The following is a 23380-nucleotide window of genomic DNA, read 5'->3' as shown; positions in this document are numbered from 1 at the left end:
GTTGCAAAATTCAAGCCCCCTGCAGAGGCACTGAAGCCTTTCATCATACCAAGTCAATACTGAAAGAGAGATTAATGAATTAGCTGCAGAGTGGCTTCTGTTCCCCTGGAAATCAGGGAGGGCTGCATGTTACCTCCTACCCTGGGAATAGAAACAAACCCAAAGCTACTTTGAAACCCCACATATATATTGACAGTCAGTAGGAGCATCAAAAGCTCTTTGCAGGTCACTCCCTCCTTCCCCCTTTCCTCATGGGGATACCTGAGAAAATGCTTAAGAAAGGGAATAGCTGCGAGTTCATCCTCTACCCTTTGGCACAGGAGTCAGTCTGATGGAGTGGACTGTGTGACTGCAACTGTGTGATACAGCACACAAACACACACTCCTTCAGCAGTACTCCATCCATTAAGACCACAGAATAACTCCTCGTCACTCCCATAAGCCTATGCCATTCTCCTATCGTTAGATACAGCTCCACCTTTTCAGCATTAATTTAAAGGAAAAAATGTCTACAATTCCTTCTAAGGTCCTGGTTTTCATAAGAATAGGCAATGAAACATCCATAAACAAAAAGTTGTTGTTTAAGATTCTCTTTTGAAGTATTATGGCATAAATCTCACCTGACTTGGTCAGATAAACAATCAAGAATATGACCCTGTTCCGGAGTCCATATAAATAATCAAGTAGGCAGCAGATCAATGGGATTTTCAGTGAAGTTATTGATTTAGTTTTTGCACACAAACTTGCAGATCATAATTAATATTTAAACCAGAAAGATTTAAAAGCAGTATGAGTATCTTTAGAGCTGAAGGAAATTAGGAAGTAATATCAACAGATGAAAATATATACATGGCCTGCAACATAGACCTGTCAGGGTCACAGCTGTCTTCCGAAGCCATATGGGATGCCTGTACCAACAAACTTGCAGATCATAATTAATATTTAAAACAAAAAGATTTAAGAGAAGCATGAGTATCTTTAGAGCTGAAAGAACTTAGGAAGTAATATCAACAGATGAAAATATATACATGGCCTGCAACATAGACCTGTCAGGGTCACAGCTGTCTTCCAAAGCCATGTGGGCATGCCTGTACCTTTGTTCCTTCATTCCAGAGAATCCCAAGCAATAGCTATCTACGTGTTCCAAAAGCACCTCTCACCTCTGGGATGCAGACAGTCCCAGCTGAAGTCAGATGCTGTTTGGAACCGATACAGGAATAGTCAGGATATGGTCCTATGTCATCCTGTACGAAAAGGCTTCCCCTCCAGTGATAAAGGTACGGCAACCCTGTCCCCAGAAAGGGACAGGGTTAAAGAAACTCCTGCCAACACAACTACCTGAGGCAACTGCTTCCTCATCACGTTCACTGACAGTTCAGAAGTGCCCAGCTCTCCCCATGCACTGTACAGAAGGATAAAGTGCTTGTCTTAAATGTGCCAAATCCAGCTGTTTCTTGTGGACTCCTAAGCAACAACGGGTTATACCCTTGAGTTCAAGTCTCTGTAGCCTTTACACAGCAGGGATGTCCGTAACGATGGACCAAATCCCTGATTAGATAAGTGCAAGACATAAGATGCAGCCAACATGCTCCTGCCTCTACTATGCGTGTGCCAGGTTCACAAGGGAAAATACATTTCCCTTCTCACTCTACAGTGAAATTTATGTGCAAGAGTTAAGCACGCAGCTGTATCAAGCAGTTTAATAACAGGCTCTAATGAGTGTGTGGATGGTGATGATATTACCCAGGCTGTCTGTCACTCTGTAATGCCTGTACTGACTCATCAGGAGGCAGCAGAACAGGGACATTGTCTGGCTTATTCAATTATCTTCCCTCTGTTCAATGACTCTGGTTAGAGGCCTGACAGTCAAAACAATGACTACATGAAATATCCTGCATAATAGACTACAGCAATGAGGAAAGCCCTCAGCTCAAACGCTGCAAGAATATTTTACAGGCTTATTGAAGAACCTGAATAAGAGATCCTTCATCTCAGCTGTAAGCTTTGTCCCACCCTATGGCGTAACACACCCCCATACTAAGTGATGTAGATATACAAGGGTGAGAGAAGGAGAAAATCATGCTGAATTTAGTGCTGGTCCAGACTGACAACTGCAGTCTCCTCACCCTATGTGCAGGAGTGCTGTCCTCTCATTATAACTTGTTTCAGAGAAACAAATTAAATTGTAAGGAATTGGTACTAGACCAGCAACACGCACACACAAAAGGTATGTGAAGCAGCAAGAAGTCAGTCTAAAATTTCATTGCTTAATACTTAGCTTAAGAGAGACATGTGCAACATTCACTTTATTAAAAAATGTTTAAAATATTCACCACTAGAAAAGTTGCAAGTTAAATATGTCATGTCCCCAAGGGCGGTAACCATCTATTACCCTTTATCACCAGCAAACTGCCCTAAAGCTACTTGGCACATAATTAATGAGACTCTCCTAAGTCTTTTGCAAAAATAAATGTGCTTCGGGAAGGTTTCTCACACACCTTTGCTGTCCCATGGACAAACCAATACCATTTTAAGTAGCCCTACTGTGGTTCAATTTATTCAATTATCATTTAGTGTTTGTTATTAAGTTTTCTAACCACCACCTGACCTTTTCTCTCCTTGCAAGCTCCTAAACATTTTGATTCTATCCCTCTCCTCTGCCTGTTTCCTTTCCATGGTCTACTTTGGGACAGTTCTATGACACTGTCCTATACCACTGCACAGCAAGACTGAACCAGTGGTTTGCACCAGGAAAGTTATTCTTCTCTTTCATTCATGCTCTATAAAGTCTAAAAGATTTAATAAAGGCAAACTTCATACAGTTTCATTTTTTCCCTGTTGTAGAAGGTCACACTGTTCCCTGGTCTGCTAAATCAGTTTTTGCTGTCAGATGCACACTCCTCCTTCCAGACACAGTACAAAGCCTTGCGTAAATTCCTTCTCCTCAAAATTTGCATAGAAAAGCAGTAACTCCCAGGTGTACATAAAACATGCTAAAACACATAGTACAGCCCATTCTCAAGTCCCACATGTTGGCATGTAATAAAACCTACATACTCTACCCACACACACTGGCCCTAAGCAGCTGGCTCACCTCTCTTCTTAATACTGGATTATTTGGGAGATAATGAGTCCCAGTTGATTAAGCAAGGTTTTTTACTCCTGCCTCTGTAACCTGGAACTCCACAGCTCTTCCTGTCAAACTTCAGTCTCATCGATGACCATACTAAGATTTGGAGCTCAGCATGCCCTAGTGTGTAAATAGACACCTGCAAACCTTCTCCCAAGCTCTACCACTTGCCTTGGTAGTAACTAAGTCTCCCTCCCTGCAACGTCTCTTGCCTTTGAATCTCCTTAAGCATTTATGGTTTTGGCTGAAGAAAAGCAACTGGAAAGAGTTGTCGATAATAGCTGTAACTATGACCCACACAGAAGTCACCACCAACATGCCCTACAGTTCTCCAGTCATACCTGAGGTTTAGTTTCCTCTTCATCCTTGTAATAGAAGAGCTGGTCCCCACGTAGCACAAACCACCGCTGCTGCCAGTTCTTCATAATGCTCCTTTGTTTCTTCAGCCAGCCACACTTCAGCACGCGTTCTTGAGGGTTTGGAGAAGAAGGTCTGGAAGGAGGCCCAATCTGTTCACCCATCACCAAACTCTTTGACCGGGCTGAAAAAGCAATTACAGAGTAAATGAAACAAAGAAATAAGGATAAGAACACACAGAGAGACTAAATTACTGTTCCATATCTCTCAGACACGGACAGACCATTAAATGGCTGCTTTGAGCAGGTACTTGTTTTTCAGGGTGTACGTTCAAGCTCACGAGAGTCAAAGACAAGACAAACATCAACTTTTTGGTACTGCTCAGTCTAGCAACCTTCTACCTGCCATGGTACCTCCATCAAGGCTCCACTGCTTAATGCTACCCTTTTTTGTGAAGAGTCATTACTGCCTTCCTGCTCTACATGGGAATAATGATATTACTCTCTATTAAGGGATATTGACCCAGTGAGGATGTGTAAGTGTGGTGAGGGGGGACAGAAAAGGAGGAGTATAAGAAAATATTGTCATTCCACACATGACCACTACTGGGGTGACTGGACAGTGAAACCAGATGCCACAGGAAAGAAAATAAGGAAAAGAAAAAAGAGACTAAAAACTGAGAAAAATTCAAAAAGAGAATAATAACCTATAGATAATGTAGCTAGCCAGAACGATTAAAGTCACCTCACTCTTCAGGGTTTTCTGACACTGAAGTAGAAAAACACAATAGAAATTAAAAAAAAAAAAAAAAAGACAACCTAGAGAAAAAAACATGTAAATCTCAGAAAAGGTTTCAGAATAAGGAAACCTTTCCTTCCTCTTCTCCTCCCACATGCCTGCAAGTAAGAGTCCTGAAGCTTGGGGCATTTAAAGCAGGTCTGGAGTAGCAGATAATGATTATATATTGCAGGCAGCAGCCAGCCCTCTAGAATGTACAGGTTAGATAACCTCATAGGTCCTTTCCACCTCTGCTGCCTTTGGATTTATGAAGTACCTTATAATGACAGCTATTTAATATCTCATACCATTTTCCTTCATTAATGCTAACATGATCCTGGTCCTTCCCACTTTCTACATCCAACTAACTTAAAGCACAATTTATAATTGCCCACTTAAAAGAGGGCTGCAGTTTACAGGCCAGTACCAGTAAATCTACATCACTGAGGTCTTATATTAACACTGTAAATTGCTGTGGCTAAAACCCAGCAAGCTTCTTATTCAGGCACCCCTGACACACCACAGCTAATTCAGCGTGTCACAACAAAGACAACCTTCTGCCTCTTAGTACTGTCTAATTTTGCCTCTTTTGGGTTCAGACAATTAAAGCATATGGCCTTGATGTGACCACCTCACTCTGGTTTCTGCCCTGGTGCCACACCACACAGTGACAGAACTGACAGCATATGCCAAAGAAAAATTAAGTGAGGGCCATGATTTGGGAAAAATAAGAAAAATATTTAAAAGAAAAAAAAAAAATCACAATAGCAACATTAAGCTTGATCATATTTCTTCTCTCCATGAAGCAAACTGCCATAGGAGAGGCAGACAAGAGACTGAGGTCAAATCTTTGGAAAGCATTCTCAGTGTAACCCAGTGAGGGAAATCACATCGGTGCCTGTGATAAAATCTGCGTTGACCTTCCCCGTGCCCTGGCCGTCAGACCATCAGTTTCTGCTTTGTAAAGAAGGATAAAAACAGCACTTTTACAAGCTGAATGCTTCCGTCAGCAGAGGGCAGATCAGAATGGTACCACATCACCCATTACCAAAAAGCCTCAGTGACAGCAATTTCCACTTCTATAATATCATATACAGTCGTCATCCTCCCCCACCCTCAATTAAAAACCCACCCACCTCTCCTGTAACCAGTCTGGCCTCTGACAACTTCCCAGTTTTGCAGGCAGAAGGTGGCATCACTTTGTTAATCTTAAAATTCAGACTCAGTGAAAGCCCTGTCCAATGGGCAGAAGGGATTCATTTTTCCCATTTCTCTGAACTGCCAAGGAAAATTCTGCTGCTCTCAACAAACCCACAAATAACAGGTTTTGCCTTGTGCCTCCATCAAGAGAAATTAGGTTTCAACCTAAAACTATTTCCTTCTGTAAGAAATTGTTTTTATTTTGGTTTTAATTTCACTTTAAAATTTATCTAAAAAGTTGAAATTTTTTAAAAAGCGCTTATGCAGTGCCATAGCTTTTTCAGAATTGCACTTCCCTTATTTTTGGCTTAAAAATATCTTACTGAATTTAACCTGAGCTCATATACAACACTAGTCCTACATTAGTGAAATTTACCAGCAAACTTCAGATTCACTCGAGTAACTCAGCACTCCTCAATTCTGATTACTTTTATATAGCCAAAACAATTTAAAAAAAATAATAAAGTATTCACTTTCAATCAGGCTTTGATGTGTCCGTGTTTATTCTCTACGTTTACACACTGTAGGCTGAGCTATCGCAGACAGGCATTTTCATCCAGCAAAAAATATAAAGAATCACTTTTCACCACAAAACTAAGATCCTCACGCCTTAATACATCCCTTCCTGGCCACACAGCGCCCTCTAGCAGTGATTACAAAAAATACCAGAACAACTTGGTCTCCTCTTGCACCCCCCATCACTGCCAAGAGATGGAGGATCTTATTTCATAAACATGGAATAAGAAAACAGACTTTTCACATTTAAATCTCTGTTGCAGAGGCCCATAAGAATTTAGTTGAAGCAACCACCTCTGCCTCATCGCAGGCCAAGTTCTGCAGCAAGGATCAAACCATGATCTGGTTCAGACTGTCCCAGATTCCTTTCCACGTTCATGTTACAACATATATTAATACAAGAGCAAATATTCCAATTATTTGCTTTGCCACGTGGAACTATAATGTTTCTAAGGCAACATCTTGGCTATTAACCTAAACAATTAGCCTAATAATTTCAAAGATCCATACCTCAGTAAGCACATACAGAAGCACCTCAGCACTCTCCAGATTAAGCGTGCAACTCCCAGCAGTTTCCAGTTTTCCTGACTTGCATATAGGTATATAAACCCTCTTCTACTTCACCTCCACAGCCCTCCCCAAAAAAGAAATTAGATTTAACTGGAAACCTACTACCTTTATTTTAGCATCTCTATTGACACAGACCTCACAAAAGACATCAAACATCTAGTTTAGGAATAACCCAATGCATGTTATCTCATATTTCCCCTCACACACCCTCTGTTGTTATTTGTACAGCTTTACCTAGTAATTATTAATTATAGTGAAGGGAATGTATATCTTCATGTTTTTATTTTAAACAGTACCCTGTCTTAGTCAATAGCTACAGTTGCTAATTCTTCATGCTGTCTTAGCTTTCCATCTCCTTCGAGTTTCTAATCGTGACTGTAATAGTTAATTTCATTAGGGAGATACTTAGCAACCTCATCTGTAAGTCAACAGCATTTTTAGGAGGAGGAATTATTTATGGCTATTAACAGCATTGATGTTTATACTGCATGCTTCACAGAATGCAATAATTGCATAGAGGTCAGAAGAAAGCTTTTACGGATGAGCACCACCGGCTTTAAAGCAGCAGGTACCTCATACTACCGGGATCAAAATATCTGCTTTGATAATCTGATCCAGTACATCAAGCCCCTAATTCTTAATGGTAGATATATATTCCAAGTGCTCAACTATTTAACAGAATTATGGAATCAGCAGAGCATAAAGAAGAAAACAAATCAATAAATCAGACTCACAACAACTCAGCAAATACTTTGCATGCTCCAGAGTTCTGACCCAGTAATGCCTTTTCAATTACCACCACACAGTTTGGTTCTGCTCTTCACATTTTCATTAATTGATTATTGATTCAGCCATACACAGAAGTTCTAAACAGAAATCAATGTAGAAAGGATTTCAAGCTCTCCTTGGAAAAAGGTATAAGATTCATCTGCACAGTGCAGCAGAACTGAAGTGCCAACGACAGGACGTTCCCGCTCAGGAGCAGGGAAACAAGGCAATCACAGCATGCAGGACCAGGCAGACCCCTATCTTTGCTGCCCCGTAGGAGGCACTAACAATGAGCACAGCCTGGTTTTTTTTGAGATGCCAAATCATTAGAAGGCAGGAATCAGAACTGTGGACCTTGAAAATACTCCTATGACTGGTAGTGGCACTAGCATATGAAAGTTCTCCTGTCTAGATGGAGATGGGAGGAGGAATACAAGCAAAAGCAGTGGGATGATGATCAGTGCCCATTGTGAAAACACCTGAGCTCCGCTAAATAACTCCCCTCCAAAACCCCACACTTGGTCGCAATGTATTTAACAGTAAACTCAGAGATCATCCTAAGGAGCAGATGAACCAAATGGGATGGCGCCACACTGCCATTCCTCACAGCGATAGCAATCCTTGTCCCCATCCCAGCTCAGCCCTGCCAAAATTACTCTCCATCCATTTCTCCTCCTTGCCCCATTAACCGAGCACCAAGCACTTGCACAAGAGTTTCTCTGCAACTCTGACCTGCCTCCAAGCAGTGTACACATTCCTGTGTTCTCATCTCATTTATTTTCCACCGTAAGCACGTACATAAAAGAGACAACTTCTTCCCTTCCCTATCCACACCATCCCTGCTTCCTGAGCTCAATCCTGCCTGGCAACGTTATACGGTCTCTTTTGCTCCCAGCCCTGACCACCACTACAGATCTGAGCAATCAATAAGTACCTACTTAAGTCAGGGACATGGAAATCAATCAAGTCAATGCAATTCAATATCAATTAAAGTTGTAATCTTTTGAAATTTCATAGGCAGTTAGCTTAAATCAATATAGCCATTATCATTGATTCTGGCTGACAAACTGTCCTACAGCGAAGGCACTTTGCTCTAGTGTTTCTTCAATCAAGTGACATTGTGACAATGTGCATTATTTCTGATATAATCTTTGTTTAAAGTACTAGCCACAACGGGAAGTGGTTTTGCATTCTATAAACAATATTCTCAGTTGTTTTATTTAATTCAAACTTTGCCTGAAAAAATGGATGTACTGAAAACACAAGAGTCATTTGCTTTAGAAAGAGATACTGCATTTCTTTTCACCACACTGTAGGAAATAAAATACTTGGTTTAGATTTGTTTTCTGTGTCCGTTACACATCTGTGTTTGCGTTTGGATTTGATTGCTAAGATACCACAGCCAGCGAGCTCAAATGAAAGCAAACCACTTCCTCCACACAATCTGAGAATTTAGCATCTTGAAACACAATAAGCAAAGAAATTAAAGACAGAATGTTTGAAGTGGCTGGTGATGAGATGCATTTAGGCAACGAGAAGGATATCAGTTACAAGTGACTGGCAAGGGTTCTTAGCTCCCTCAAGCCAAAGAGAGCAGCAATCTGTACAGAACCACCTGCCTGCTCACGTTTTGTGACCTGGAGGACACTTACCACATTCAGAAACACTACCATAAGAGCAGGTTGTGCTCCATTACTTCCATTCAATAAAGCTACACCTGTCTGTTCAGAACATTTTACAGACCAAGATGATGTGTTGTGTTGTACTGCCTTTCCTTGACTTGGTTTTCTTTCAGCCAAAATAAAAATACGAAAGGATGGCCACCCATCAGATATTGCTGAAAAAAATGAAAGGAAAAATGAAAGTCTGGAAACCCATAATTTTTTCCAAGAAAAGCTATACACGCATTACATAAGAAGCAGTTGTGTAACCTTATTGTCCAACTGACTCTGAAACCAGCGGATCAGAGCCCCCAGCTCAACCTGCTGTGTCCTTTGTTATTGCAATATCAGAGTTGTAGACCATGTTGACAGGCAGCCCAAGTACAGAAACCTGCTCCCAGCAAAAGACTGTACTTTAATTTTCAGGTCCCTTTATCTGCACCATCCTCTGATAGTTCCCAACTGGATCCACTGCAGATTATTCAGCAGAGATATTAGCACTCAGGTCGTAGCCACTTGGTGTGTCTCTATAAAGCATGTCCACTTCTTACACCCAATGGACTACAAAACTATCTAGCAAACACAAGCCCCAGCTCTCCACTCCCACTGAACCTTGGCAGAATCTCTTGAAAGCTTTACATTTTCTCCAGCTGGTTGGTTAGAGCTGCCTACCTGCCAAGGCATCTCTGAATTTCCATGGGCAACCACGCTGAGCTACAGCCCACTGCTGCCAGGAGAGGGAAGCCTGACTCCCTTCCCCTGACACCCACACTGCTCTTCCTTCTGCTGATACACCCAGCCTTGCCTTCCCACACTTCTCTGACAAGGTGAGACCATTTTATAAGAGCAGTAACTCACTGCTATGGCAGAAAATTATCTCAGTTTTTCTTCTCCCTGCTATTTTAGTGAGTCAAATCGGGTCACAGAAGGAAAACTGAATGAATACCTTATATCCCCTCCTGCAATCAGCAAAAAAAGCCTCTTGTAATCCTCCCTACAGGCATGGCTTTAAGACTTGGTTTTCAATAGCCTTCCCAGCCATCCTGGACTGTGGAGCAAACAAAAAAATGCTGACCATGGTAACATGCAGACTGGAGCTGGGACGCCCTGAGCTCATGCAGCACCAAGTACTGTAGGGTCCTGGTCAAGGCTGCAGCTCTTCAGCTCAGTTCTGTGCACAAACATAAGTCCACAGAAGCATAACAGCCCAAACCAGTCAAACCCTCCAGTCACCCAGGTGTTTATAAGAAATACTAATACCTGTGCCACGCCAAGCACATGGTACTAATGGTACAAGCAGATAGAACTAATATATACAGTTTCCTTGTCATTTAGCTCCTTATACCATAGGTTTGTTCTTTAGATTTCACTACCAGTTCACAGGATGACTATCTTATTGAAGCATAAATAACTCTTAAACACCTGCATTTAAGAGGAAGGATATTAAAAGTAACTTTTTTCAACCACAGCAAAACCCTAGTATCTCTTCTCTTTAGCTCTTCCTAAAGACCAATTTACTATAATGCAAGGGGGACACAGTAAAGCTCTGTGGAAGGAACACCCATCAGAAGGGCTGTCAGCAGCAGCTTTCCTCCCCCATATTAGTTTTAAATAGTTTAAACACATGTGGACCCAGGCAGAGTGTAGGCATAGATCCTTTCCTCTTCCAGCTCACCAGACAGATGATACTGCAGCCTCATCAAGGGGTTTCCCCTTCCCAAAAGCGTGCAACTGCCTTTATTGTTGCCTTAAACCACCTCTGCCCATAATGTAAGGAGCTACAGAACACAAATTAAGCTGTTTACGCTGCTGTGCTTGCCTCTCAGCTACTGTGAATGTAAAGGCAAAGCCAGCAAGGAAAAAAAAGTCATTCTGATAGTAACCTTGCAATGAAGAGGAATACATTTATACAGGCACTAAAAGTAGCAGGTGACTCCTCTCAGGAGAGAGGTTCTAGCATTTGTTAGTGCTTCCACTGTGCTCTTCACAGCCCTGCCAGTCTCACCCTGTACTCACTCAGTGGGTGTTTTACAAGTAATTAGAGAGCCTCTGGCTTTTTCATTTTTTAATATTTAATTCCCTCCCCACAAGTTCTCTCCCCAGCAGTCCAGCTACGCTTAGAGCCGAATTACTGCTCTTCCTCAAGGCCCCTTCCCCTCCCCAGGACATGAGGCCACGGCTCATTATCTCAAATTCAGATTGCCTGTGCTTAATAAGCTCCTGCCCTCCTGCAAACTTCTCAGGGCTTTTCCTAAGGAGAGTGATTTCCTGCCTGAACCTTCAGGCAGGGGCAGAAAACTGCTATTGCCAAAAGCAGCACTTACTTCTGCACACACCATAGATCCTATGTGGAAAAAGAGGGGCATCTCTACAGAGATGAGATGACTACACACCTTTGAACAGTGTGGGCCCTTCTTCACGGGGCACACCACAAAGCAAGAGTGGGAATGTGAACCTCTCTCTGGAGGAATCCCACAAATATCACTTTCTTGACCCCTTCTGTGTACACGCATGGCCACTGAACCAGGACAACAGAGACAAAGTAATTGTAGCCCACAACTGCTAATGAAGCTCACCACCTCACACCCCTGCACCAAAGCAGCACAGGGCCAGGAAGGTGACCTGGGACCAAGGAGCAAAAGAAACTCCCTCTTTCATTCACCTCCTTAGGGCTGCACATGGGGAGAAGGGACATCCAGCTCCCTCTTTCTTCACTTCTCCCCTGCACTTTACCCTCTAATCTGGGCCCATTTCTTCCCACTGCCTTCAGGGCAGTTAATCCAACAGTGCACCAGCTCCAGATGCAACACCTCCCTCCACAGCCCCTCTACCATTGCCTTAGGATTTTAAACTCAACCCAGCAGCTTTACTGCACTTTCCTCTAAAGCAGAAAGATGAAACCCAGACCCACACCACATGCAGGGCCACCTCTTCCTCCCCTGCACCTCACAGACTCCTTCCTCCACCAGCTCACAAACTGAGAACCATAAACAAATCATATTTACCAGCACTTTATCCAAGCCTTTTACTCACATACCTTTCTAGCACACAGCTCCTGAAACCGCCTCTCCTGCCTCAAAGAATCACTCAGTTAAAGAAGGAAGGTAGTGAACCTCCCCCTCACAGCTGGGCTCCTCGTTAATGGTGGCTCTGCCATGCCAGCTGCAGCTAATCCTGCTGATTGCTCCCTGTCGCGGGGGCTGGCATGCTCCCAGCAATGTTGGTGGGCTCTTGGGGGCCAAGGGAAGTGTTTGGAGGAGTTCACAGCTCCAGGGCTGTTTACTTTGGTTCCAGGAATAGGAAGATGGGTGTTATTATTTTTCTGGGAAGCTGGAGGTGCCAAGGTGCTGGCGTCCCACATGCTCCAGGATAGCTGTGTGTAACAAGGTTCACCAAGGCCAAGTGCCAGGTCCTGCCCTTGGGTCACACCAACCCCCTGCAGCACTCCAGGCCTGGGGCAGAGTGGCTGGAGCTGCCTGGTAGAAAAGGGCCTAGGGGTGTTGGTGGACAGCCAGCAGAATATGAGACAGCAGTGTGGCCAAGAAGGCCAACAGCATCCTGGCCTGTGTCAGGAACAGTGTGGCCAGCAGGACTGGGGCAGTGACCGACCCCCTGTACTGGGCATTGGTGAGCCCCCACCTCGAGGGCTGTGTCCAGCTTTGGGTCCCTCACTACAGGAGGGACATTGAGGTGCTGGAGCAGGTCCAGAGAAGGGCAATGGAGCTGGTGAGGGGTCTGGAGCACAAGTCTTGTGAGGAGCAGCTGAGGGAGCTGGGGGTGTTGAGCCTGGAGAAAAGGAGGCTGAGGGGAGACCTTCTCACTCTCTCCAACTCCCTGAAAGGAGGGTGTAGCCAGTGGGAGCTGAGGGCGAAGATGCCACCAGTTTGGCCCTAATGCCAGAGGAAAATACAACTTCTGATCTCAAACCTCAGTTCCTCTACATGTTCCTCAAACTTGTATAGTGTTTTCTCTTCAACTTCCTCAAATATCTAGTTGCTTCCACATCCCTGACAAGCCAGTACATTCTACATCCCTTAGCTTTTTGACTGACTTGAATATAAGATGTGCTCTTAGAGGATGGCCAATATGTGTCTTTTGGATGGTCAGTTGGTCATTGTTTTTCAAAACATGTATTTCTGTTGAGCACTATGTGACGGTTTTCCCTAGGTGTACAGATAACAGTTATCTTTACTCTGTCCTGCAACCATTTTTCTTCGAGTTTAAAGAAGTCAAATATATTTTGACACTCCTTTTCTGCTTTCAAATCTGGGTGGATTTACCCAGACAGCTCAAAAATTATTATGACAGAGATTGATTAAGAAATCATACAATCACGTATCCTTACTGCCATAAGAAAGCAGTTTAAATACAGGGTATTCATGCTCCTGTAATCAAAGACACAGTACTTTCATTAAAAATACAATGACACCATCGCAAAGGCATTGAATATTAAAACCTAGCTGTCCTCGCTGCAAGCACATGAAGCTTACATTGTAAATGTGCACACTCCCAGAGGGCTAAAATAGTACATTACCCTCTAAAGTCCCTCCTGGCAGCATTACTATACACATCCTTAGAAACGTTTCAAGCATGCTAAAGCCCACTTTTCATTAAAAGTGAATTATGACAAGTACCTCCATCTTTTTTTTCATTCTCTGAGAAATTACTCTGTTCTACTACAGCCAGGCAGAAGGATACCTGAGGTAAAACCAGTTCGTCTGCAGCAGGCCAGCTAGCCAAAATGTCTCCCATCATTTATTCCAGGCTCTAAGTTTTAATTAAACAAACAAACAAACAAAAGTTTAATTATTACGACCGTGAAGAAAGTTTTCAACATATTGTAACACAGGTATGAGCAAGCTGCAGACAGAAGCAACAGGTCAGCAAAGTGCAGACAATTCCATAATGTCGGATGCCCGTAAGTACAGAGTCCCTGTAAGGAGAGAAGATTTATTCTTCATACCTATAGAGCTGAGACAGCCTGTGCTGAAGACAGGAATAGCATAAAGAATCCTGTCAGCAGGCAAATGCTCTTGCTATAGAGGGCAATCCCATCACACCACTTACTACAAACCAACTGCATTACCCTGTAGTCAGTCCAACTTCCATTTCCCAGCATATTTAAATGCAACTGGGCAGGTATCACCCATTGGAGACTTCTCAAACCAAGGAGCAAATGCTTTGCTTCATTTTTTTCACTTCTTAAAGACAACGAAACATTCCTTGAGACTGAAGGATGTAGTCTAAAAACTGCTCTCCCTGCTCTCCACGCTGGAACTTGCCTCTACTCTGGAAGGTGGTATTTCTATGCCCCATCACATAGAAAGGATGTGAAAATAGATATTTTCCATTGCAGTCACTTATTTCAGAATCCTGGACTCTGCCAATTGCTGTATGTAAAACAGTGCAGATGAAAAAAAATAATGCAAAATCCAGTCAGGCCCAGCCAGGATGAATGATTTTCCAGAAGGCCCATTTATGCACATTAAAATGTTCAATCTGTGAAATTTTACACCTTCCTAAGTCTTATGGAAACATAATGTACTTCTGAACGTACATTTCTGAGTTACAGATGCAAACTCGCCGATAGAACGGCAAGGACTGCATTACACTTGACAGTTACCTCTAGTAAAGCAAATTATCTCTGTTCTCCACCGTACCTTTCACAGAGATTAAGAACTGCACCTCAGCTGCCAGGCCCGAGTCCAGACTCAGCGCTGTCAAAAGCCTGAATGTCTTTAAACCCAGGGGCTTTCTTAAGGACCGTCCACAAGTCAAACAAAAATGACAGCATCAGATACCACAAATAAAGGTTTGGAAGTACATTCTCAGCAGAGATTTGGAAGAACAAGGGGAGCAGATGAAGCATTCCTATTTGCACAGATGCAGGGAGCCTGAAGCAAAGAGCTGGACATGCAAAAAGGTGGTTTGAGTAATTCAACTGCAAGGAATCTACCCCATGACCATCCCTAGGTTCAGCTTTACTGCTGCCTCCTATCACACTGAAGGGAAACTACAGGCTGTACCCAGAGTATCCTTCCCTGGCCCTTCTCTTCATTCTGCCTGCTCAGAGAAATCCCACTGCCTCCCTGACACGGCTCAGTCCTCAATGGCAGAGCTATCAGCCACTACTCCCAGAAGGCAGCCAAACTCACACAGCAGCTTGTGACAGATCTCCTGCCCTCATTGATGCTCACTGTCAGCAACAGGTTCTTGCAGCCTTCTCAATGCTTTGCTTGCCCACCACTGAACCTTCAATAGCAACCCCAGCTGAGAGTCCAGGGAGCATGAACTACCATTTCACGTGCAGTTCAGTCTCACACTTACCATCAGGTGGCATTCAGCATCTTCAGCACTGCCTATTTACAGCTCCTGTGAGCAAGAGCTACAGAAGAACCTTGCAGGATTAGGTCCAACTTGGTACCCTTCGTAAGAAGCTACCAGTGCTTTGCTTTGATCTCCAGAGGTCCCTTCCAACCCCACAGCATTCTGTGTTTCTGTGACATACACCGCTATAAATTGAAATTGAATCACAAAGGCACACTACAGCTTGTCTCCTAAGCATCACTAGCCCACAAGGATCTAGAATAATACCTGTCCCGTAACTAAACTTCAATATATATTAATATACAACTTAGTCTCTTCCAGATGAATTGAAGAAACCAGAAGAATGGCAGGCTCGCAGTTGTGAAAGCCTGTGTTCCTTGCTCTGACACAGACTTCCTGTCCCACCCTAGTCACATCATTTAGCTTGTCTCATCAGAGCTATAACAGCCCACAGGAATGCTGGATAACAAATATATCAAAGACTGGAAGGAGATCTGACACCCCTTAGAAAGGGGATGGCAAAGAGACAGCACCTATGAAAGACTTGCTGAACTTCTGGAAAACTGTGTAACTTAAAAAATCAGTACATATGATTTTACTGTAGCTGAGGCTGTATGTTTCTGATCCTGACACCTCCAAATGGCAGGAAACTTCTTCCTTCCAAGGCACTAACAGCTATTTAATGGGCTATTCGTATTTTGAAGACTGTTCAGCATGTAATACTGCTTTCATATATATGATGCAAAGTGACGTTTGGCTGGAAGTACCTGTCTCAGAATCACAACAGCTAAAAACAGTGACACTTTCCTATTTTCTAATGCTGGCACGGCTGAAGGAAAACCTAATCTTTACATACTCTTCTGACTGCATCTGCTTTTGCTCCTAAATGACATTAATCTGGCCCCTGTTTCCGATGGGTGGGAAGATATACCTCTGAGACTGCCATTAGGCAACGATGCTCAACAAATGCCATGTCAGCCGAGGAGCTGGTGCTGCAGCAGGAGATCACACAATACATCCCCTGCCAGAGCATCTCTTCCAGGAGAGCTGGCGTGGAGACACCAGCTGTGCCCAGCCCCAGCTGATGGCATTCCTGACACTGCTCACTACACCTCGCAGGGCTGAACCACTGCTCAAAGCAGCTGTTGCAAACCCAGGACAGGTTTTTTCCTTCCTTTGTCTTGTCCACAAGCTCACACAGAACGACTTGCCCCACCTCCTGCTTCCAGCCCTGGAGGGATAACGTGCAACAGCAGACTCCTTCTCCAAGATGCTGCAGGTAAACTTGTCACAACTGCCTCCAGCTGTGACAATCGATTTCAGCGGTAGAAACACAACCTCGGCAACCACCGCAGGGGCGCAAAGGCTCCACCGGGTCCCAGGACGGAGTACAAATTTTGAGTTATCCCTGCTGCTCAGCCCTGACATTGCAGACGAACCCAAGCACAGGTCCCCTCCTCCTCCTCCTCATCCTCCCCGAACCTTTGCAAGCGCCGCTGGCTCCCCCTGCCCTCCCCAGGGCCGGCAGCTCGGGGGGTGTGAGGGAGCGGGGGGGGTCTCCGCCACCGCCGGGAAGTTTCCCCGTGTCGGCAGAGGGTCCCCTCGGCCGCAAGGCGATGCGGAGGGGCAGGCACACTCACCTCTCCTGGCCTGCCTGATCTTGGGGCTCAGCATGCTCCCGGCGGGGCGCTCCGCTGCCCGCAGCCTCAGCGCCCGGTGCCGGTACCGGCCGCCGCCCCGCTCATCGCCGCGCCCGCCGCTCCAGCGCCGCTTCTCCCTCCGCTTCCAGCTCCGGCTCCGGGGGCGACGCTTCACGTGGGGCTAAATAAACCCTAATGCATTATTTATCCGGCCTCGAATTAATTCCCATCCAAACTAGGCATTAAGTGCCCCCGGTAATTACCGTCGATAAATCACTAGCGCGCAGACACGAGGGCTGGACCCGGCTCCTTCTGCTAATTGGCCGTGCCTCGGTGTTATTAATAAGCCTCTTTCAGGGAGCGGCGCGGATCCCGCACTCCCCCGCTGCATCTTCCTCCGGTCGCGCTCAACAGACGCCTTGGCTCGACAAGGAGCAGATCAGGAGCCGAAATCTCCTCTCCGAGCCCCAGCCAGGAGGGGAGGGGGGAAAAAACAGGGCACAAAGCACACGCCGAGAAGGTTTGTGCATCTGCTAAGGTTGTGCCTTAGAAGAAATCCGGGTGCGCAGGGGGCAGCGGCGGGCAGGGCTCCCTGCTGAGCTCCCCATCCCTCCCGAGGAGCTGAGAAACTACCCGCTGCTCCCTGCCAGGAAGGAAAAATTCTCTCGTCTGCACTGACAGCCTGTGGCAGGATGGGCACAGGGGAATGGCATCACCCCTTTCTAGCACCCATCGTTTTTATTTGGACTCCTCACCCCTCCCTGGGTGGAGGACAGATGGATGCAAAGTCTGCGATCAGTAATGGAGAGAGGAAAGGACAAACATTTGATGAAATGCTATTAAATAGTATCTATAAACTACATATAGATACTTAGATGAAAATCAAATTTGAGTAATTTACACGTCCTGCACCTGGGCTACTCAGCACAAACTCCTTCCTCACCATCCCCACCTGCCCAGCAGGTCCTTCTGGCAAGTATCTCCCCAGGGATGAGGCTGCCCCGCAGTATCGTCCTGCAGCTTTGTATCTGGTGCATTGACAAAAAGCTTCGGAGAGCGGCAGCTTCCTCCTCTGCCAAGAAGATCCATCGTATCTTGGATACTGAACGCTGGCCATCAAGTCATATCTCCCATGTCCTTCTGGCAAGTATCTCCCCAGGGATGAGGCTGCCCCGCAGTATCGTCCTGCAGCTTTGTATCTGGTGCATTGACAAAAAGCTTCGGAGAGCGGCAGCTTCCTCCTCTGCCAAGAAGATCCATCGTATCTCGGATACTGAAGGTTGGCCATCAAGTCATATCTCCAACAGTGGAAGAGGTTCTCCAGCCCGTTGCAGAGGCTGTACTTCCCGATGTGCAGGCTGCAGCAATGGCTAAGATGTTTTTGACCTTTAGTTGCTGGTGGAACCAGCTACTTAGCAGTGATGGTAAATCTTTGAGTCCATGGTGGCTGTGTCAGATTTGCACACTTGTAGATGAGGCTAGAAATGGCATCTGAACTGCTGTCTCTGTTCTGAATTCATGGCTCCTGCAGTTATCTCATCACTGATAATCTGTACTACCTGGGATTCAGCACGGGGAAGAGAAGCCAACTGGTGATCCCTTGGCCAAGAACCCTTGCAAGCATCCTGGTACTGTGAATAACCACCATTTAAACTGAACTCTTTCTCTCTCTCCATATTTTTAGCATTTCTTGTCTGCTTTGATGCTGTTTATACACTTCATTTTGCAGTTTGAGCAGGAAGCTGAAAGGTGTGTACAGTAAAACACGACACTAGATAAAGCTAACTGAACTTTTAACCTCATGGGAAACATGGGACATTTCATCCTGCTACGCTATTTCCCATGAAAGCTCGATTTCCTCTCTAGGGAAAGACATTATATAGGGACCTATATAAATAATTATCATGTTCATGAGTAAAATAAAAACATTCAAACACGTAACAGCCAAGTTCAACATTAATTGCTATCTTAGAAGGTTTTTTGGTTAAAAAAAAAGTACTCAATGTAAACAAAAATATTCAATTTGATCCAATATGTTTTGCTTTGACTTAAATATTTTCAGCCCTTCTTAAAGCAAGTTTCAAAAGAGAAACATCATTTAAATGATTTTTTTAAAAGTTAGAAGTTTCCTATTTTTTTCCCCAGCTTAAACACAATAAATTTAGACCTGAATTTCTCAGATGTACACTTTGGGGCAAATAAACTATTTGTCAGGGGGAAAAAAAACCAAAAAAACAACTATTAAAAAATGCCAGCTGGGAGAGAAAAAAACAATCACCTCCAGCAAGTGGTTCCCCTGCTGGGAAAAGTTAAAGAAGTACTTCCTGAAGGAAACACTGAGAATGGGTCCAATAGGAAGGTAATGTCTAGAAAGAACCAGACCTTATGGGAATGTTTAGGCCCTGAAGCTTGTGTACGGAACTCCTTAGACTGAGCAGAATGATTAGGACAACATATCTTAATGGTTTGTGTTTACCTTAAGTTTCACAGCCCCTTTTCCATCCCACAGTGAGCTTCTCAGGGTGTGTGTACCTCAGCTGTACGGACTCCACAGAGACACATCCCACAGGGGCCCTGCCCATGGAGCAGGGCTGGGAATGCACTTCATCTGTCGCCCAAGTCAACTCTTCCCCTGCATCTGTCCTGCACCACTTCCAGCTGCCCCTTCAACACACATTCCTGGCAAGAGGCTCTTTGATCATATACCCTTCTATATAAAAAGCCCCTGTTTAAAAGGTGGGAGAGCTCAGCGTAATCCACGGTGATACAGAAGGTGAAAAAACCCCTGAGTAATGGCTGATTTAGCTTATTCTCCCTACATCAAGTTTTGCCTGACTCAGATGCTGCTTCCAAATGGTAACTGTATTGATGACTTTAATTGCTCGTGAAGGACAGCAATTGCAATCTGAAGAGTACATGATTTAAGCATACTGAAGTTCATCTGGCAGTTCATGTAGGGACAATTATTTCAGTGCTGTAATTTCACTTAAAGGATTGTAAAGATATGAAGAATAAAGGAATAATATGTGATAGTTTTACTTTCACTGTATTTGCATCAGGTCTCTCTCTGAATACTCAGTCATGTAGCAGAAAAACAGGATACTGGTTTAGTCCAGCCCAACCAGGCGTATATTAGCCCCATATTTCATTGCCAAATAAAAGCTAGTAAGTACAGGGGTGGTAGAACTGAGGAAAACAGAGATACAGCTCTGTAACACCAGTTCTCCCCTCTCACCTCACAAAGGTATCTTTGAGGAGAGTTTGAAAACACCTCGATTAGAGAATTTTGACAGAAATGCCCCAGAAAGCATCTGGGCAGGCTCCCCAGTTTGAGAGTACCTGAAGCTGTGTGCTGAGCCTCAGCCCGAGTCCTTGCACCGGCAATTCTGCATAAGGCCTGCCTGCTGCTTCGGAACATGATTCTTCTGTATCCTTCCTACTTAAGCCTGGGGTTACAACACCAGAAAAATTTGTGCATGTAGGTCCAGGAATCGCAGTGAAGTCACAGCAAGTAGTAGAGTTGTCCTTGCACCTATGCACACTCTACAAACACTACAGAAACCCATGTTGTGGCCCTTAAGTGCTTTAATAATCTTAACAGCCCTGATTGACCTCACCTGGCCACCACCACCCAGGAGTTTCATATAAACCCAGGCTTGGGGCTTTGCTTCCAGCCTAAGCTGCCTTGTAGGAGTATTGATTTCCAGCTCACCTTTATGGGTCTGGACTGTGATCTATGGGCTTTTTTCTTGGCTTGACCTTGTATCCACCTTGTTGCTGTGGATCTCCCTAGCAATTGCTGCGTTGTCTGATGCTGTAAGCTTCATCCAATATAATTCTGGCTATGAGCTATGGGTGGTTTTCCTGGCTTGACCCTAGACCTGCTTCATCATTGTGCGTGTGTTTGATCTGGACTCCTGACTGAACCTGACCATAGTTTTGGTGTCTTTTCTCCTTATTTAAGTGTTGTGGGGTCTGCGCTCTACTCTGCTGTGCTGTTCCTCCCTTCCCCTTAAGAGCAAATGGTTGTTGCTGGTCATCCCTTTTCAGAGCTGGGCTAAAGGTGGCCTGATTTAGCAGGCTTCTTGGAAAAAGATGCTTCTCGGAAAGACTCAGGATGCTGCTGGGCTCTAGGCAGTAGGACTTCTATGACTGACAGGTTTGAGGTAAGAGGGACATTCCTGATGGCTTGAGATGTTAAGGTATGTACCAGTTGTTGGAAACCTCTGCTCTCATGGTTATATCTCTTTGCTTGTCCAAATCCAGAATGGCAGTGTATCACAGAGCACTAAGCACCTACAGGGCTAGAAATCAGCTGACTAACCAAGTACTAGAGAAGTGCTACGATCTGTCTCTTATGTGAATCTAAAAATAAATGTGCTCATTATCTGCTGCCTGTTTGGAATGAGGAAAAACTCTTCTGTATATCACAAGTGTTTACCGTTGATTGCTAAGCACACTTAATGAAGGAAGGTGATGTGGCCTAGGGATTAGAAAACTGAAGGAGAGCGGAGAGGCATGGCCTCCAGCCTTAATGCCAGCTCATTTCCCATGGCTGCAAGCAAGCTATTCAATCCCAGGTGCTATCCATCTCCGTGCCACGTTTTGAGACCTGGGATTGGCAAGTGCTATCTAAGCGCAGAGGATGATCATGATAATAAGGTACTGCAGCAGGGACACTGGCAGAAGATATGATTCATCTGTTGGCGCCAAGGCTGATGGCTGGAGGCTACGAAACGTGTCGGATGCTTGAGTCGGAAGAGTGCGTGGGCCAGTGAAGTTGCTGAATCTGTGTGGGGGGCATTGAATGGATCTCTGTTTCCCCAGGCTGCACACACAGCATGCTGTCACCTACCAATTATTACACGGCATATCCTTTTTTTCCTCCTCCTCATCTTCTGCTTCCATACGCAGGCCAAGGACTTGTTGTAACTAGCTGATTGATATATTTTCTTTACTCATCAGCAAGATGCATCTGGATCAAAGCCCAAGATCTAATCGCCCTGGACTTTGGCACCACTGAAATCCAGATCCAGTTTATTTAGATTGCAATTCAGTTACAATCTGTTCTCATATGGTATAAAATGGAGTTGATGAAAAAGGGTCCAAAGAAACAAGAACCAAGAACCATGGTGTGCATTTTGAGATCAATAACTGCAGTAGCATTGCCCCTGCAAGGCAAGCTAAAATAATTGCATATACAGGAATTGAGGGAATTCTGCTGAAGAAGAGTGGACATAAATTGACAGCTTTTCAAGTACGCAGTGACCAGAAGGAATGACATTTTTATATGGCCCTTACTTCGAGGGTAAGTGATGACCAGTTCAAACCTCTCCATTGTGATGTCATTTGTTTTTCCAGATGAAAAGGACCACCGGTCTTCTGGCTGCCATTAACCAGTGGTTTTATTGGCAGTCTTAGGAGACACAGCGAGAAGTTGTTATATCTGTGACAGGTAAACTGATGATGCAGGATGGAGAAGGCTGTGCAGATGTTCTAGAGCAGGTCTGAAAACAACTGGAAGCTCAAAGGTATTTTTGAGAAAAATTAATAGTTCAGGAAAAACTTTAGTTCAGGGATTACCTAAGGCCATGAGATAAGAAATGGAGCAATTTCCTTAGGTTTGGCTGAAAATTAAGAAAATGCATAAGCCTAATGGCATCTTGGGCTTTCCAGGGGTAATGCTTCCCAGAGGAGGCAGTTAATACACCAAACACATCAAGGCTACTAAGAGAGGACAGAACTATGATCTCATGGAATTCCATTCAGGAATGAGGGATAAGGCGGAGACCGTAAACAAGAATAATTTTGAATGTTTTGCAGAGTGAAACTAGGCAATTTCCGGGTAACTTTATCATTTTTTTTTACAGTCATGTTCCACAAATAGGTCAGGAGTAATTCATCTTTCATTTCAGGATGTAAGAATGAATCTCGAGGGAGCAGCTACAGCTTGAGAGTATTCCTAAACATGTCTGCAAGCAAAGTTTTCTTTAGTAATGGAGGCAAGCACAGGGTTACTGAGACAGGGTGGCTCCAAGTATTGCATCTCATTTGCCTTTCATGGGGTAAGGAGATAAATTACATATAGAATGGATTCTAGTTGTATAGACAGCCAGTGCTTAACTTAAATTTGTGCCTAGATGATAACTTTATAAATGATACCAACAGAAATCTTTTTACTTTCTGTAATGTGTACTGGAGACACCTAAGGGCAAATCAGAGACTTTGAATCATTTGTTTCTGCTCCATACAAGATCTGGTAGATATTTTCCAGTCTAAAATAGAATGGTGATGACACTGCAACTTGTCTCATAGCCAGATAAAATACCGAGTAACATAATTAAGGTAAATATAAATAAATTCTTCCTAAATTGTACTTGTCTTGAAATCTGTTTCCCATCTGAATAAGGGCTACTTGGATGGTCAAGGATGAG

At 44.2% G+C, this 23380-nt stretch overlaps 1 protein-coding gene across 2 annotated transcripts in view; it reads right to left on the bottom strand.

Annotated features, from left to right (window-relative positions):
• The window catches only part of ARHGAP22 (Rho GTPase activating protein 22), a 133971-nt gene extending 116920 nt beyond the window's left edge, over window positions 1-17051 (bottom strand). For both annotated transcript variants that reach the window (XM_014958050.1, XM_014958051.1), the window contains exons 1-2: window positions 16947-17051; window positions 3472-3671 (exon numbers count right to left, since the gene is read on the bottom strand). In XM_014958050.1, coding sequence (XP_014813536.1) covers window positions 3472-3671; window positions 16947-16980 — 234 coding nt within the window. In that variant the 5' untranslated portion in view covers window positions 16981-17051. The remainder of the gene's footprint in view (window positions 1-3471; window positions 3672-16946) is intronic.
• Between the last annotated feature and the right edge of the window lie 6329 nt (window positions 17052-23380).

Source organism: Calidris pugnax, unplaced genomic scaffold, assembly GCF_001431845.1.
Source record: "Calidris pugnax isolate Ruff unplaced genomic scaffold, ASM143184v1 scaffold352, whole genome shotgun sequence".
Taxonomy (NCBI): domain Eukaryota; kingdom Metazoa; phylum Chordata; class Aves; order Charadriiformes; family Scolopacidae; genus Calidris; species Calidris pugnax.
Note: the sequence above shows the minus strand (reverse complement) of the source record. Positions and strands in the feature narration are given on the sequence as shown.